Source organism: Phocoena sinus, chromosome X (assembly GCF_008692025.1).
Source record: "Phocoena sinus isolate mPhoSin1 chromosome X, mPhoSin1.pri, whole genome shotgun sequence".
NCBI classification, from domain to species: Eukaryota; Metazoa; Chordata; class Mammalia; order Artiodactyla; family Phocoenidae; genus Phocoena; species Phocoena sinus.
The window spans coordinates 34,764,281-34,776,800 of record NC_045784.1 but is presented as its reverse complement, the minus strand read 5'-3'; the positions used below and the strand labels follow the sequence as shown (position 1 = coordinate 34,776,800).

The window sequence follows — 12,520 nt, the reverse complement described above, 5'->3', positions numbered from 1 at the left end:
TGATGTTTCCTCATGGTTAGATTTAGGTTGTGCCTGTGGGGCAGGATGAGCACAGAAGTGATGTGTCCTTCGCAGTGTATCATATCAGGAGGCAGATCCTTAGCATGTTTTTAAAAGCTTCTTCATAACGTTGCTTCCGTTTATGTGTCATCCTCGTCGCTCACCCTCTATCCATCCTTGCTCCCAGGTTCTCAGACATAGTCTCAGATAATCCTTGCCAGCCCCATTTTCACCATTTCACCACCAGCACATAGCCCAAGGTCTGGTGCATAGTAAGTAGCCTCCCAACAAATATTTACTGAATGAAGCAGTGCTTCCATGCAGGCTTCCTCCTGCATGTTCCCAGAGCCCTGCATAACTCCATTGTGTATTTCATGGTGTTGCTAGATTGTCTGTCTACGTTTGGTGTTCCCTGCTAGAATATTCCTGGAACCACATCTGAGCTCTTGCATTTGATTCCAGTACACCTGAACACAGAAGGAAAGAAAGAGGGAGGGAGATTGGACCTTTTGTCTTAGAACATTGTTCCTTCTGAGTTTGTGTTGAGCAGGTGCAGGGCTTTTTGGAGCCTCTCTCCCAGCCACCCCTCCCCTCGCACCCCACTTCCTGTTTATTCTGCCTTCCAGCATTGCACTGGGGAGGGGTGGGGCTGGGAACCATTCCAGTTGCTTTAGCCGCCTTCTCACTCCCTGTCAGTCCCAATTCTGGAATGGTTGCTTTAAGGTTGAGTTTATGCTCTTTGTGAGAGTTATTAACAAGATTCTAAAGCTTTTCTAGGGTAGATTCTCATCAGTGTATATACTAATAAGCAGTGAAATAAATAAGGGAAGAAAAAAGAGAAGAAAGAAAAGGAGGCCTGGAATACTCACAGATTAAATAGAATAATCCAGAACTTGGCTCTACTGTCTTATGAAGCCTAAATGAATAAATCAGGTGAGAGAAGGAGCTCCTTCCCCAAGGGTTTCCTTTTTCTCCTTTCCCTGGCCCTCATATTTAATTAACAACTAGCAAACACTTACTTAAAGATTTTACAAATTATAATTTAATCTTTGTAATACCTTGAAGGTTCGGTTTTCCTTATAGCAACTTCTTTAAGCCCTTCTTTCAGTATTAGGATTAGATTTGGCCATGAGCAATAGACATGGCAGTGGCTTAAACAAGATAGCAGTTTATTTCTGGCTTTTGAAAGCAAAGTTCAGAGGTAGGCTATCCATGAAAATCAGAAACCCAGGTTCCTTCTCTCCTGTTGTTTTGTTGTTCTGAACATGTTGCTGCTACCTTATTAGCTAAGATGGCTGCTGGAGCTCCAGCCGTCCCATGTCATTCCATCCAATAAGAAGGAGAAAGGAACAAAGGTACTCTTCTATCCTCTAAAGACACCTTTTGGAAGTCAGATGTGAAACTCCTGCTTTCAACTCATTGGCTACAGCCTTGTCACGTGGTCACTCCTAGCTGTAAGGGAAGCTGAGAATTATAGCTTTTATCTGAGGCGATCCAGTTCCCAGCTAAAGCTGGAGGAATAAGGAGAGAACAGATAATGGGAAACAATAAGCAGTCTTTGACATAATTTACTCATCTGTAAAATGAGAATAATATTAATATGTACCGCATAGAGTCCTTGTGAGTAGAAAATGAGATAACGCAGGAAGTTTGCCACACTCACAGTAATAATGACTTCCTTCATAATAAGAAGGAAGTATACACAATAAGTGTACACTGAATGGTAGTTCACTGCTATTACTATGAAGCCTGTGAGCTGGTATCTCCATTTTGCAAAAGAGAAAACTGAAAATCCAAACAGTTACCTTCCCCAGGACACACGGAATGAACTGGCAGAACGGGGGCTAAATAGAGATTCTTTGACTCTAAATCCTGGTTTTCTTTCACCACTGGGTACCACCTTGCCTTCTACCTCACCTCACCACAACCACCTCTCTTAACGTCTCTCATGTTCACCAAGGCAACATCTAATATGTTTCTCCATTGAAAAGCTTTTATGCTCCATCCCAGCACTAACTGATCACCATTCAATGAGAGCTAGGAGTACCAGGTCCCAGTGGTGAAGACATCACTAATCAGAAGGGGCCGCATAATTGTATCTCTCATATGTTACTGGTGAGAGGGTATATGGTCTAACCACTGTGCAAAACTCTTTAGCAGTTTCTTATAAAGTTAAATATATACCTGTCTTATGAACTAGCAATTCCACCCCTATGTATTTATCCAAAAAAAAAAGACTTGAACTAGAATGTTATTTATAGATTTATTCATAAAAGCTAAAAGAAATGTTTAAAAATGAAACAACCTAAATGTCCATCAACAGGAAAATAAATTGTGAAAATTTACAGAATGTAATACTGCTCAGCAATAAAAAGGCAAAAGTATGGGTGAACCTCAAAAATACGTTGGGTGAAAAAAGCCAGACCCTAGAGCACATACTGTATGATTCAATTTATATGAAGATCAACAACAGGCAAAACTAATATATGGGGATAGAAATCAGAATCGTGGTTGCCTGGGCGGGGGGGAGGTGATCAGAAAGGAATATAAGGAAACTTCTTAGGGTGATGAGAATGGTCTGTACCTTTATCGAGGTGTCAGTTACATGGGGGTATGCATTTGCCAAAACTTAACAAACTATACACTTAAGAGCTATACATTTTATTGCATGTAATATGTCAATAAAAAAGAAAATAATAATGAGATGGGGGCTGCAGAAATATCTTCAGAAGGGAAAGAAGTGAGAATTAAAAAAAAAATGAAAGAGAGAGTGGATCTAAGATCTTAACGACAAAATATGTAATAAATAATGCCGCTATATTTGAATCAAGCCCTTTCAGTGCTACAGTGGCAGCCCCATAAGTAGTGTCTGTTTATGCAGGGCTACTGTCAACAAGATTAGAGAGTAAAAGAAAAATAAAGTCTCTTTCACAAAAGAAGACTAAAAGTACCATTCAGTCCTGTTTTCAACAAGTGGCTGTGTTTGAAATTCTCTATTTTAGCCAGCTCAAAAGCAATGAATGGATTAAGTGCCACAGGCTAGAGGCAGAGTGTTTTAGTGTCTTATTGCTTCCGTAACAAATTCCAACAAACTTGGTGACTTACAACAATGCAAACTTATTCTCTCACAGTTCTGGAAGTCAGAAGTCTATGATGGGTCTCACTGGGCTAAAATCAAGGTGTTGGCAGGGCTCTATTCCTTCTGGAAGCTTTAGGGAGAATCTGTTGCCCTGCCTTTTCCAGCTTATAGAGTCTGCCTACATCTTTTGGCTACGGTGCTTTTCTCCATCTTCAACGCTATCGAGGGCAAGTCAAATCCTTGTCATGCTGCGTCACTCTGACTCTGGCTCTTCTGCCTTCTACTTCCATTTTGAAAGACTCTTGTGATTACATTGGGCCCATCTGGATAATCAAGGATAATTTCTCCATCTGAAGGTCAGGTGATTAGCAACCTTAATTCCAGCTGCAGCCAACCTTAATCGCCCCTTGCCACGTAGGCGATATATTCACAGGTTCCAAGGATTAGGACACAGACATCTTTGGGGGAACCATTATTCTGCCTACCATGTCGAGCTTTAACAGAACTGTAAAATGTTACTTAAAACATCTCTCTCATCATCCATCACTTCTAATCCTTCCATTCTCTACATCAGCCATCAGATGAATGTTTCCAAAGGTTCCGGATTTATTTTAAGCTGTTACTCAGGTACAGGCGATAAAATAGAGACCGTGTTTCATAGATTACATTCTACTTTCAATTGCTTTCACTTATTTCTACAATCTCCTGAAATTTGGAAAAAGGTCTCTGTTCCAATTATCTAATGCTGTGTAACAAACCACTTAGTGGCTTAAAAGAATGAAAATATTTTGCACACAAGTCTAAAATTTGGGTAGTGCTTGGTGGGGACAGCTTGTCTCTGCTCCACTTGGCATCAGCTAGAGTAGCTCCAAGGCTGGGGGCTAGAATCAATTGAAGGCTTGCTCACGTGTTTGGCAGTTTGATGCTGGCTGGTGGCTGGGACCTCAGTGAGGCTGTCAGCAGGAACACCTACATGTGACCTCTCCATGTGGCCTGGGCTTCCTCATAGCATTGCAGCTGGGTTCCAAGGATGAGTATCTCTTAAGAGACAGCCATGGATCTCATACAAGAGGAAGATGTATCACCCTTTATGGCCTGGCCTTGGAAGTGATGGTCACATTGATTTTGTCAAGGCAGCAACAAAGCCCCACCTAAATTCAAGGCGAGGAGACAAGAGATTCTACCTCTTGATGGAAGAGCATTTAGGGCCAGAAATAACTTTGCAGTCTCTTTGAGAAAATACAATTGGCCACAACGTCTCTGCCACTTTCCCATTTCTTCTCTTCATTTTAAGTCTCCTCTTTCTTCCATTGTATGTGTCTCCCTTATATAGTTGCCCATCTTGGTCTTTTTTTTGTCCCTCACTCCTTCTATCTCAAAATCAGGTCAACCCTGAGTTGGCAAACAACAGTTTCATGAGGTGATGTAAGAAGACTATAGCATGTCCACAAAGGGACATCTAATTGCTGGAATCAGGGATTATTCAACCACTTTGGACTGACAAAAATGGCAATTTCATATGCTTCAACCTAACATGTGCTGCCTGTCTAGGGAGAGGAAAATATACCACAACCTGCTATCAGAAGAGAAATGATTCCCTCCCCACTCCTCAGGTTTCCAATGGTGGGGAGGGTCCTGAGAGATACCTTGCACTTCTCCGTCACTTCCCATATCACATTGACCCAGGAATGGTGGAGTGACATCTGGTAAATTTGGAAAGGCAGGCGTGGCTTGGCTTTTCCACTTGGGGCCAAACTGGCTGCAGGTATCAGGCCTTTTCCTCTGCTCCCCAACCCACTAAAGGGAAGGGCTGCTGGTTTCTGAGATTCCCCCTAGGCCCCAATAGCTGGGTTAAACATCTAAGTTTCTGGCACTTTCCCCTCAAACGCTTAAGCTATGAAAGCACTGTCAACAAGTATTTACCACAACAGAAATGAATTATACCCCCAAAGCATCCATGAGTTACAAGCTGCAATGTCAATCAGATGCCACAAAATACTACACCTTGTTTTGAATGACCAATGTACACTAACTACACTCCTTACATTCTACACATAGTTTGGCTGCTAGGGAACATATGCATGTTCTTTCACAATGTATATGTTTCATTAAAAAAAACCCCCCCAAAAAAAAAAAAAAACCCCAAAACAGGGCTTCAAATTAACATCACATTGTGAACAACTAGAAAAACTTAAATACCTCTGTCAGAATTAACAATGTGGTACTTTCGTTTTCATCTTTCCTTGACTACCAAACAGGAAATCTCCTCAATTAGATGTACGCTAAGTAGAAAAAAATGCCATTATCCAAGGACACAGAAAGTCCTGGCAGGTATTTCAACATGGCGGAAGAGTAGTCAGGTTTTAACTGGCCCTATTGAGCTCACCCACAAGCTACAACCTTCTTTACCTCAGCAGTGTGGTATTCAAAAGGAAAAAAAAAAAAAACTACAAAGTTAGTTTCTACCTTTGAAAACATCAAATGAATCATATTCAGTTTCATCCTGTTAACTGAATGCTTGTTGATAAAAGTGCACATATCAACACTAGTAAGATTGGGATTCAAAAGTAAAACAGATTTGAGAAAACGCCCCACCTCCAACATTGTTTATTTCCTCACTAAAATAAAGAGCTGGGCTCTATGTTTTGCTAGTATTTTCCCAGTCTCCTTGTCTACTGGGTTTGAAGGCACTTTCTCTAGACAGTTCAAAGTCAGAAAGTGACCTTCTATAACTCTGTTCTTAACTAAATGATAAGAACTTTCTCCAGTCAAAATTCTTACCAGTTTGGGATTATTGAAGTTGGACACACCAGCAGATATATTTTTAAAACTGCTAGGCAAAGCGTTCTGAAACAATAGACAAAGAAGTAATAAAATATAAGAAAAAGAATGGGAAGATACAAAAATTTTCCTCTTAAAAATAGAGAACGCCAAAACAGGAAGGGCCGATGACATAGTTGTGGTTTTAGCAGGCTTTGTTTAGACAGATGCTCGACTATTAGTTTTCTGCTTTAACCTGACCAAGACTTTTGACGCCAAAAAGAAAACAGCTAACTCAATAATAATAATAATAATAATAAAAACAAGATGAAAGAACATTTGAGGAGGCGAAATCTTCATGGTTTTATGGAAAATGTATCCATTTAGGTCTTTACCATAATCACCACCTTTCCAGCACTGAATAGCAAGCAGCTGGAAAAGGCCTGTATACAGAGGTGGTTTTCCTTTTCCTTAACCAACATTTCATTAATTAAATAACATTCTATCAATGGCACAAGGAGACTCATGAGGGATGTGGGAAATGGTGAGAAAAACCATAGGATCCTCGTTTGTCAATAATGGAAGAGGCCTTAAAGCTTGAGCTGCTTTCCCCTCTTATTTCCTTTCTGCAGGCTTTCAAAACGTTTGTTCACCCTGAAACCCAGGGAGGCCAAGGCAAGAGGATGAACGGGAACCTCCAGCCTACATTCTACCCCCTTATCTTTCCCCCCAAGTTCCATCCTTGGACAGCCCAGTTTGCATGGCTAAGCCTTGTCCACCAACCAAGCCTGTCTGCTATCGGGAGGATAAACTCAGGGCAAATACCTATGAAATCCCTGGAATGGGCTCGGGGCCATCTGGACAGGGAACTCTGGGGAGCCAGGAACCCAAGTGTGGTCTAGAAGGAAGGGCACAAGCTCTGGGCATTCCCTTGGCTCTGAAGATTCCTTGCCCATGGGGAATTGCAAGGCCTTACAAAGAGTCAGTGTGGAGGCCCTCTAAAGTGGGGATCCCGGAGAAGGAGCCCTGGTTGCATGAGGCAAAGGACAGTACTGACTTCCAGATACTGAAATAGTTATATTGGTCATAGACTATCATTATCTCCACCACTTATCAGAAAGTTCTACATAGTTTCAGATGAACTAACTGGAGACCTAATATTTAGAGTAACTCAGGGACAACCTTTAAATTTTCTTGAGTTATTTAAAAAAAAATGAAACATGGCCTTGCCTTGAAAGAAAAAAAAGTTTAAAAAATAATTTTAAGCTTAAATTATCTTGCTAATTAAAGCAACTTAGCCTTGATCAGAAACTACATAAAGTTTGAAATTTTAAAACGATTAATAATATTAATTTTTGAGACCAATCCAATAGTCCACATGTTTAAATTTTCCATAAGCTTCTTCTGATTCAGAATTTTTTATCTGTTGGGGGTAAAAATTACCTCTAGAATTTTAAAGAAAACATTCTTTCTGTCATTATTTTGTTCAAAACTCTTCAAAATAAATCACCCAAGGATGTAATGATTGGTATAAATGTACTAGATGTCCCATAAAAAGATAATTACCTTTGAAACAGAAAAAAGGTATATGAACTTTGAGCCCTCAGTCCACCAGAACTGTATCCAATTTGGAAACATCTGAGAACCACAGGAGTAAGGGGAGAAGGTGTGAGCGGGGAGGTGGGTGGAGAAGACAAGCCTCCCAAATGATTTTTGTTCAGCAATTAAAAGCGAGGAGGCGTACGCAAATGACAATAACTTTCATTTTTTAAAAACATTGTTAAGAGTAGACTAGTTTTCAGGTTGGTCCAAAGAAGGATAATCCCAGCAGCTGTGACATGCTAACAATGGGTTCAGGTTCAGAGCAAGAGTAAATCAGGCTAGACCACTAAGGAACACTGTGTAAATGTAAAACACGAAAAGCCCCACGTGCGCAAAGCAGAAAGCTGTTTTTAGAGGCAAATGCAGGCCTTCTCAAAGGCTCTGGTGTGAGGTTTTGATGTAGAAAATTCTTATCAAATGTAAATATCTGGAGGGTAATCAACTCCAATCTCAGCTGTTCCTTTTTGCCCAGCTCATCTATCCCTGCCTTCCCTTTCGTCCCAAATTGCCACGGAGATGGGCTCTTGCAGACAATCATGATCCCTGAGAGCTCTTTGAAGGAGGGTCCACACAATTTTGCAACTTTTAAAATCTATGAAGTACTTTGAGCTTCCTCAGTAAAGACCTAAAAATATGAAGTCACTTATCACTTTACCTCAGAAGTTAAGCAAAGTTTTAAATGGCTTGAGAAGTTTTAACAGGTAAATCTGGTCAGGGATCTGACTTTGTATCGTTGCATAAACTGAACTTGAATAAAATACTTATATCAGTGGAATAACACTGGGCCTGGGAAACGCTACTGGTTCATGAAAAAATCCAATCCTCTTTTAACAGTGATCATCACTACTCCTAGGTCAGAATCACTATTTATATATAAAAATACTCTCACATGAATATTTTCAAAAGATAAAGTTAATAGCTTTATTTACAGTTTGGTTTTGCTATCAACATCTACCTTTCTGTATTCTATATACAAGAACGTTCTGAAAACATCGTGTTAACATGTCATAAAATTCTTGCTATCACTTGCCCAAACTATGACTATTTGATTTTAATTCAGCTTCTTCCCTGAGACTTTGAGAAAGGAAATAGTTTACCTGTGGTTTCATGTATGTAATTGAAATTATGCTTTTAAAGTGAACATATTGTCCTAAACTTCATATATTCCTGGAGAAAGGCAAGGAGGGAGATAAAGATACAAGCCACGTTCAGAGAGCTGGAGAGAACCTGTAGTGCCCTTCAGTAGCACCTAAAGAAACTTCTAAGCATCAGACATTCTATATACCAACTCCTTTCACTCACTGCATCTCCACGAAGTAAGCCTTGTAGCTATTATGCCTAATTTCAAATGTGGCAACAAGCTTGGAGAGTTAAATTCTCACAGTTAATATGTAATAACAAGAGGACTTGAACACACAACTTTCTGGCTCCAAGTCTTGGTGTTTCTACCATGTGGCTTCTGTAGTTTCCTTTCTTTGTATTTTTTGCTTGCACTTTGGGATTTTCAAGGGGATACAGGGCAAGAGGCCATACACCTTACTTCTGGCGCTGCCTAGCTTATCTTTATATATTAACTATTAACTTTCTCTGGGAGCACAGGCACCAGCCTTAACACTTCCCCATTTTTTCACTGCTGCTAAAAGCTGATAATAGGTTTGAGCTGCCCACAGCACAAAAAAACTTTTTGCCTTTTTTTTTAAACTGCAAAGTTATATGTATTTTAAATTCAAGCTCTATGAGCTTAGAGAATGTCTCACGACTTCAAGATCGAAAACTGAAGTCGATCCAACACTTATCCCCCCTAAACGAATCATGAAATAGAGAAAATACAGAGCATTGCATTTCACCTGTCCCACCCTCCCAGGAAAACATCATAATGGCATCTAAGGAAGTGTTCCAAAGGGCCCTACCACAGCCATGCTCAGATCTGCTGTCCACAGCAGCAGACTGGCTCCCTGGAAAACTGGAAGCATTGCTGGACACTGCTTAACAAAGCTTAGCACTTCACTGGGAACTAGTCAAAGAGGCCACAGCACATGTTATAACACATTTAAGTCTCTCCTAAGACTTGTAAATAAAGACCTGCAAGATGCGTGCACTAGTGTTAGCTGGTGTTTTTCTTCCGACTCTTTACTTCTCAGTAGCCAAGTGAAATTTCTGCCTTTAAAATAAGTTTCTAGGCCTCAAAATGCATAGGTCGTGCTTGAGCCCCTTAAAAGATTCAAAATGTTGACTAAGCACTCCAATAAGCTAGTCAAGTTGGTTGAAAACTGTAATATATGTACCTTCCCAAATGCTTTGAATATTTATGAACTTTTTGTTGAGATGTATGTGCTTACCTTGGTACTGAATTAGAAATAAAAAGCTTGGTAGCTTCTTCCCAAACAAAACTGAACACTTACGGAGATGATTATCTACCACTTTGAAATACCAGAGAAAAATAAAACTGGCTTTTGCTAAAAAAAAAATCAATTAACTGTATTTTATTTAACTACTAAGCCATCCATTGGTGGATTAGAAAGCAACAAACTTTTGTCAAATTTCGTTAACACATTTGCTTTTTTTTATTTTTTAGAATATAGTCTACATCTGGATTAAAAAAGTTTTAAATAAATTTAAGACACATAACAACAGTGGAACCCTTCATCATTCTATGTACAACACAGATAGAATGTCAGTTGGTTCCATTTCGGGTAAGTCCACTTTCTCATAATAACATTACTTTCACTGAGTGGCACGCTTCGTACGAGCTGGCACAGTGCCAGCTTACACACTCTGAGGGGGTGGCGTGAAAAGGATGGGATAGGGGTACCACAGGACAACTCTACAGTGTAACAGAAAATCATTAATAAAGTAGTACCGGTTACCGACAGACAGTGCTGTTTGTGCGCTTATCACAATGGAATCGCCGAAGTTTCAGAGCGAGGAGATTGGAAATACTTAAGACGGGGCCACGGTTACAAAAAGAAATAGTGCAAACAGGAAAACTGATGCAACCCTAGCAGCGCTGCGGCCTCCACCAGCCCAACGGCAGGGCGGCGGGAGGCTGCGCGCCCGCCCCGCCTTCCCTAGCGCCCAACTCCAGGCTCCCAAATGTGGCAACCCAGCGCCGCGCCCTGGAATGGCCCTTTCTCGGCCCTTCTCCTCCGGAAAGAACAGAAAAGAAACTCCAGGAAAAGCACAGACTGAATGCAGGGCGTCAACTCAGTCCTATTCCCACCAAAGTAGAACACAGCCCCTTCCTTCCCCCTCCCCACCCCCGCGGGAGAGAGGGAAGTCCTTGAGCACTACCCCACCTCTTTTGCCACCGCTTTCCTCTCCTCTCCCCAAAGAAGCCCCCTCCTCCATGCAGCCCTGCCGCGTCCCCTGTACGTACGCAGCCCCCCAACTTTGCAGTTTGCCCATCGTGCCCTAGAGCCAGAAAGGAAATAGCTTTGAGGAAAGAGAGGGTGAGAGATGGGGCCGGGAAGGGTGCTGGGCAGCCGCGGGCAACCCGCCTCAGTGCCCCCAATTGCTGAAGCCGATCTCCTGCTTGTATCTATTAGTGAGGATGTTGGCTTTGCGCGTGAGTTTGGAGAGCACAGTGTGCAGCCCGCGCAGGTGGTAGTGGAACTGCTGTTCCAGGTCCTCCTCGCCGGCGTCCGCGCCCTCCAGGTGGCTCAGGTCCACCAGGATGTCCTTGGACTTCCAGGCGCTCCCCTCCTCGCTCCCCGCCGCCGGCGGCGGCTGCTGCAGGACCCCCCACTCGATGTCGTTGCGGATGGACTTGAGCAGCACGTAGTGGCTGTACATGTCCCGGGAGGGCGCGAAAAAGCTGCCGTTGCCGCCGCCCGCGCCGGGGGCCGGGGGCTTGCGCTCCTCCAGGCAGCCGCCACTGCCGCCTACCTCCACGCCGACGCCGTTGTCCAGCCCGGGCTCGGCCAGTGGCACGTCGCGCAGCAGGCTGGGCACCATCACCGTCTGGTCCATGTTGTTCACGGCGCCGATGAAGCGATTCATGGCGTTAAAGAGCGAGTGCTTCTGGTTGTAGGTGTCGCAAACCTGCATCATGGTGGCCGCGCGGGCGCCGAAGCACAGGGACGCAGGGGCACGGGATGGCCGGCCGGGGCGAGGGGCTGTACGCCTTTCACGCGCTCTCTGAGGCCCGCGCCGGGGGCCTGGCTACAGCCGGTGCGGCGGGATTCCCGGCTTCCTCCGCCCTCTCCAACTCTCGTCTAGATCGAAGCCCGGCCCCGCGGGAAGCACGACTTCTCCTGGCTCTGGCGTCCGGAAGCTCGCGATATCGGCGCGTGGTCTCTGGGGTCGAGCCCTGGCCTGGTTGGGAGACGGGGACGAAAGAGCAGATTATTCACGCAGCTAGAGTGCCCGGCGCCCCCACCCGCGCGCACCTCCTTCCCTGGTTACAGCTTGTCTGGGACGCCTCCCGGGTGACTCCCAGCAGGAGTCCCACCTCCTCGCCCCCCGCCCAGGGCCGCGGAGAAAAGGAGGGGGTGCTCCCCACTCCCGTCTCCCTCCGCAAAGCCTGAGTCCAAGCACCCACGCTGACGGGGCAGAGGTGGGGCGGGGGCACGCACTTCCTCCGGCGCCTCCAGACCCCCTGCTGCTGGGTAGCTCAGTGTTCCCGCCGCTGGCTGCTGCTGCCTGCGGACGCTGCTGCGGTCAGTGGCCGAACTCTGACTGCGGGCGGTGGTGGTGGCGTCGGCCCCCTACCCATCCCAGGTGCTCAATTTATAGAGCCCCGGAAAGGTGTCGCCGGCGCTCAGGGCCACTCGCCGTGTCTCCTCCTCCCGCCTCCCCGGTAGCGCGGAGATAAAAGGCCCGAGCTGGGGATGACCGCGAGTAACACTCCAGGCCCTTTCTACAGCGGGGGCGGGGCGCGCCGGGCCAGCCCCGCCTCTCGCCTGATACCCGGGCGGAGGGAGGGCGCAGTAGCAGGGCAGGGCAGGGCAGAGGAGGGACAGAACAGCCGCACCCAGCCATCGCCGAGTGCAGAGCAGGCCAGCTTGGGGGGAGGGCCAGGCACAGTGCGGGTAAAGAAGGTGCCGGCGTCCGGTCCCGCAAGAGGGCGGGCTGGAGTGC

General features: G+C 44.6%; 1 protein-coding gene across 1 annotated transcript; it reads right to left on the bottom strand.

The window, feature by feature from the left end:
• Positions 1-9,981: 9,981 nt before the first annotated feature.
• Positions 9,982-12,271, bottom strand: MID1IP1 (MID1 interacting protein 1). The gene is made up of 2 exons (XM_032620798.1): positions 12,016-12,271; positions 9,982-11,755 (listed from the first exon to the last, which is right to left on the bottom strand). Exon 2 carries the CDS (start codon positions 11,489-11,491, stop codon positions 10,940-10,942), a length of 552 nt encoding a protein of 183 aa, XP_032476689.1. The 5' UTR covers positions 11,492-11,755; positions 12,016-12,271; the 3' UTR covers positions 9,982-10,939.
• Between the last annotated feature and the right edge of the window lie 249 nt (positions 12,272-12,520).

Coding starts and splice junctions, on each gene's coding strand:
- MID1IP1 (XM_032620798.1), bottom strand. CDS start 11,491: ATGATGCAGGTTTGCGACACCTACAACCAGAAGCACTCGCTCTTTAAC.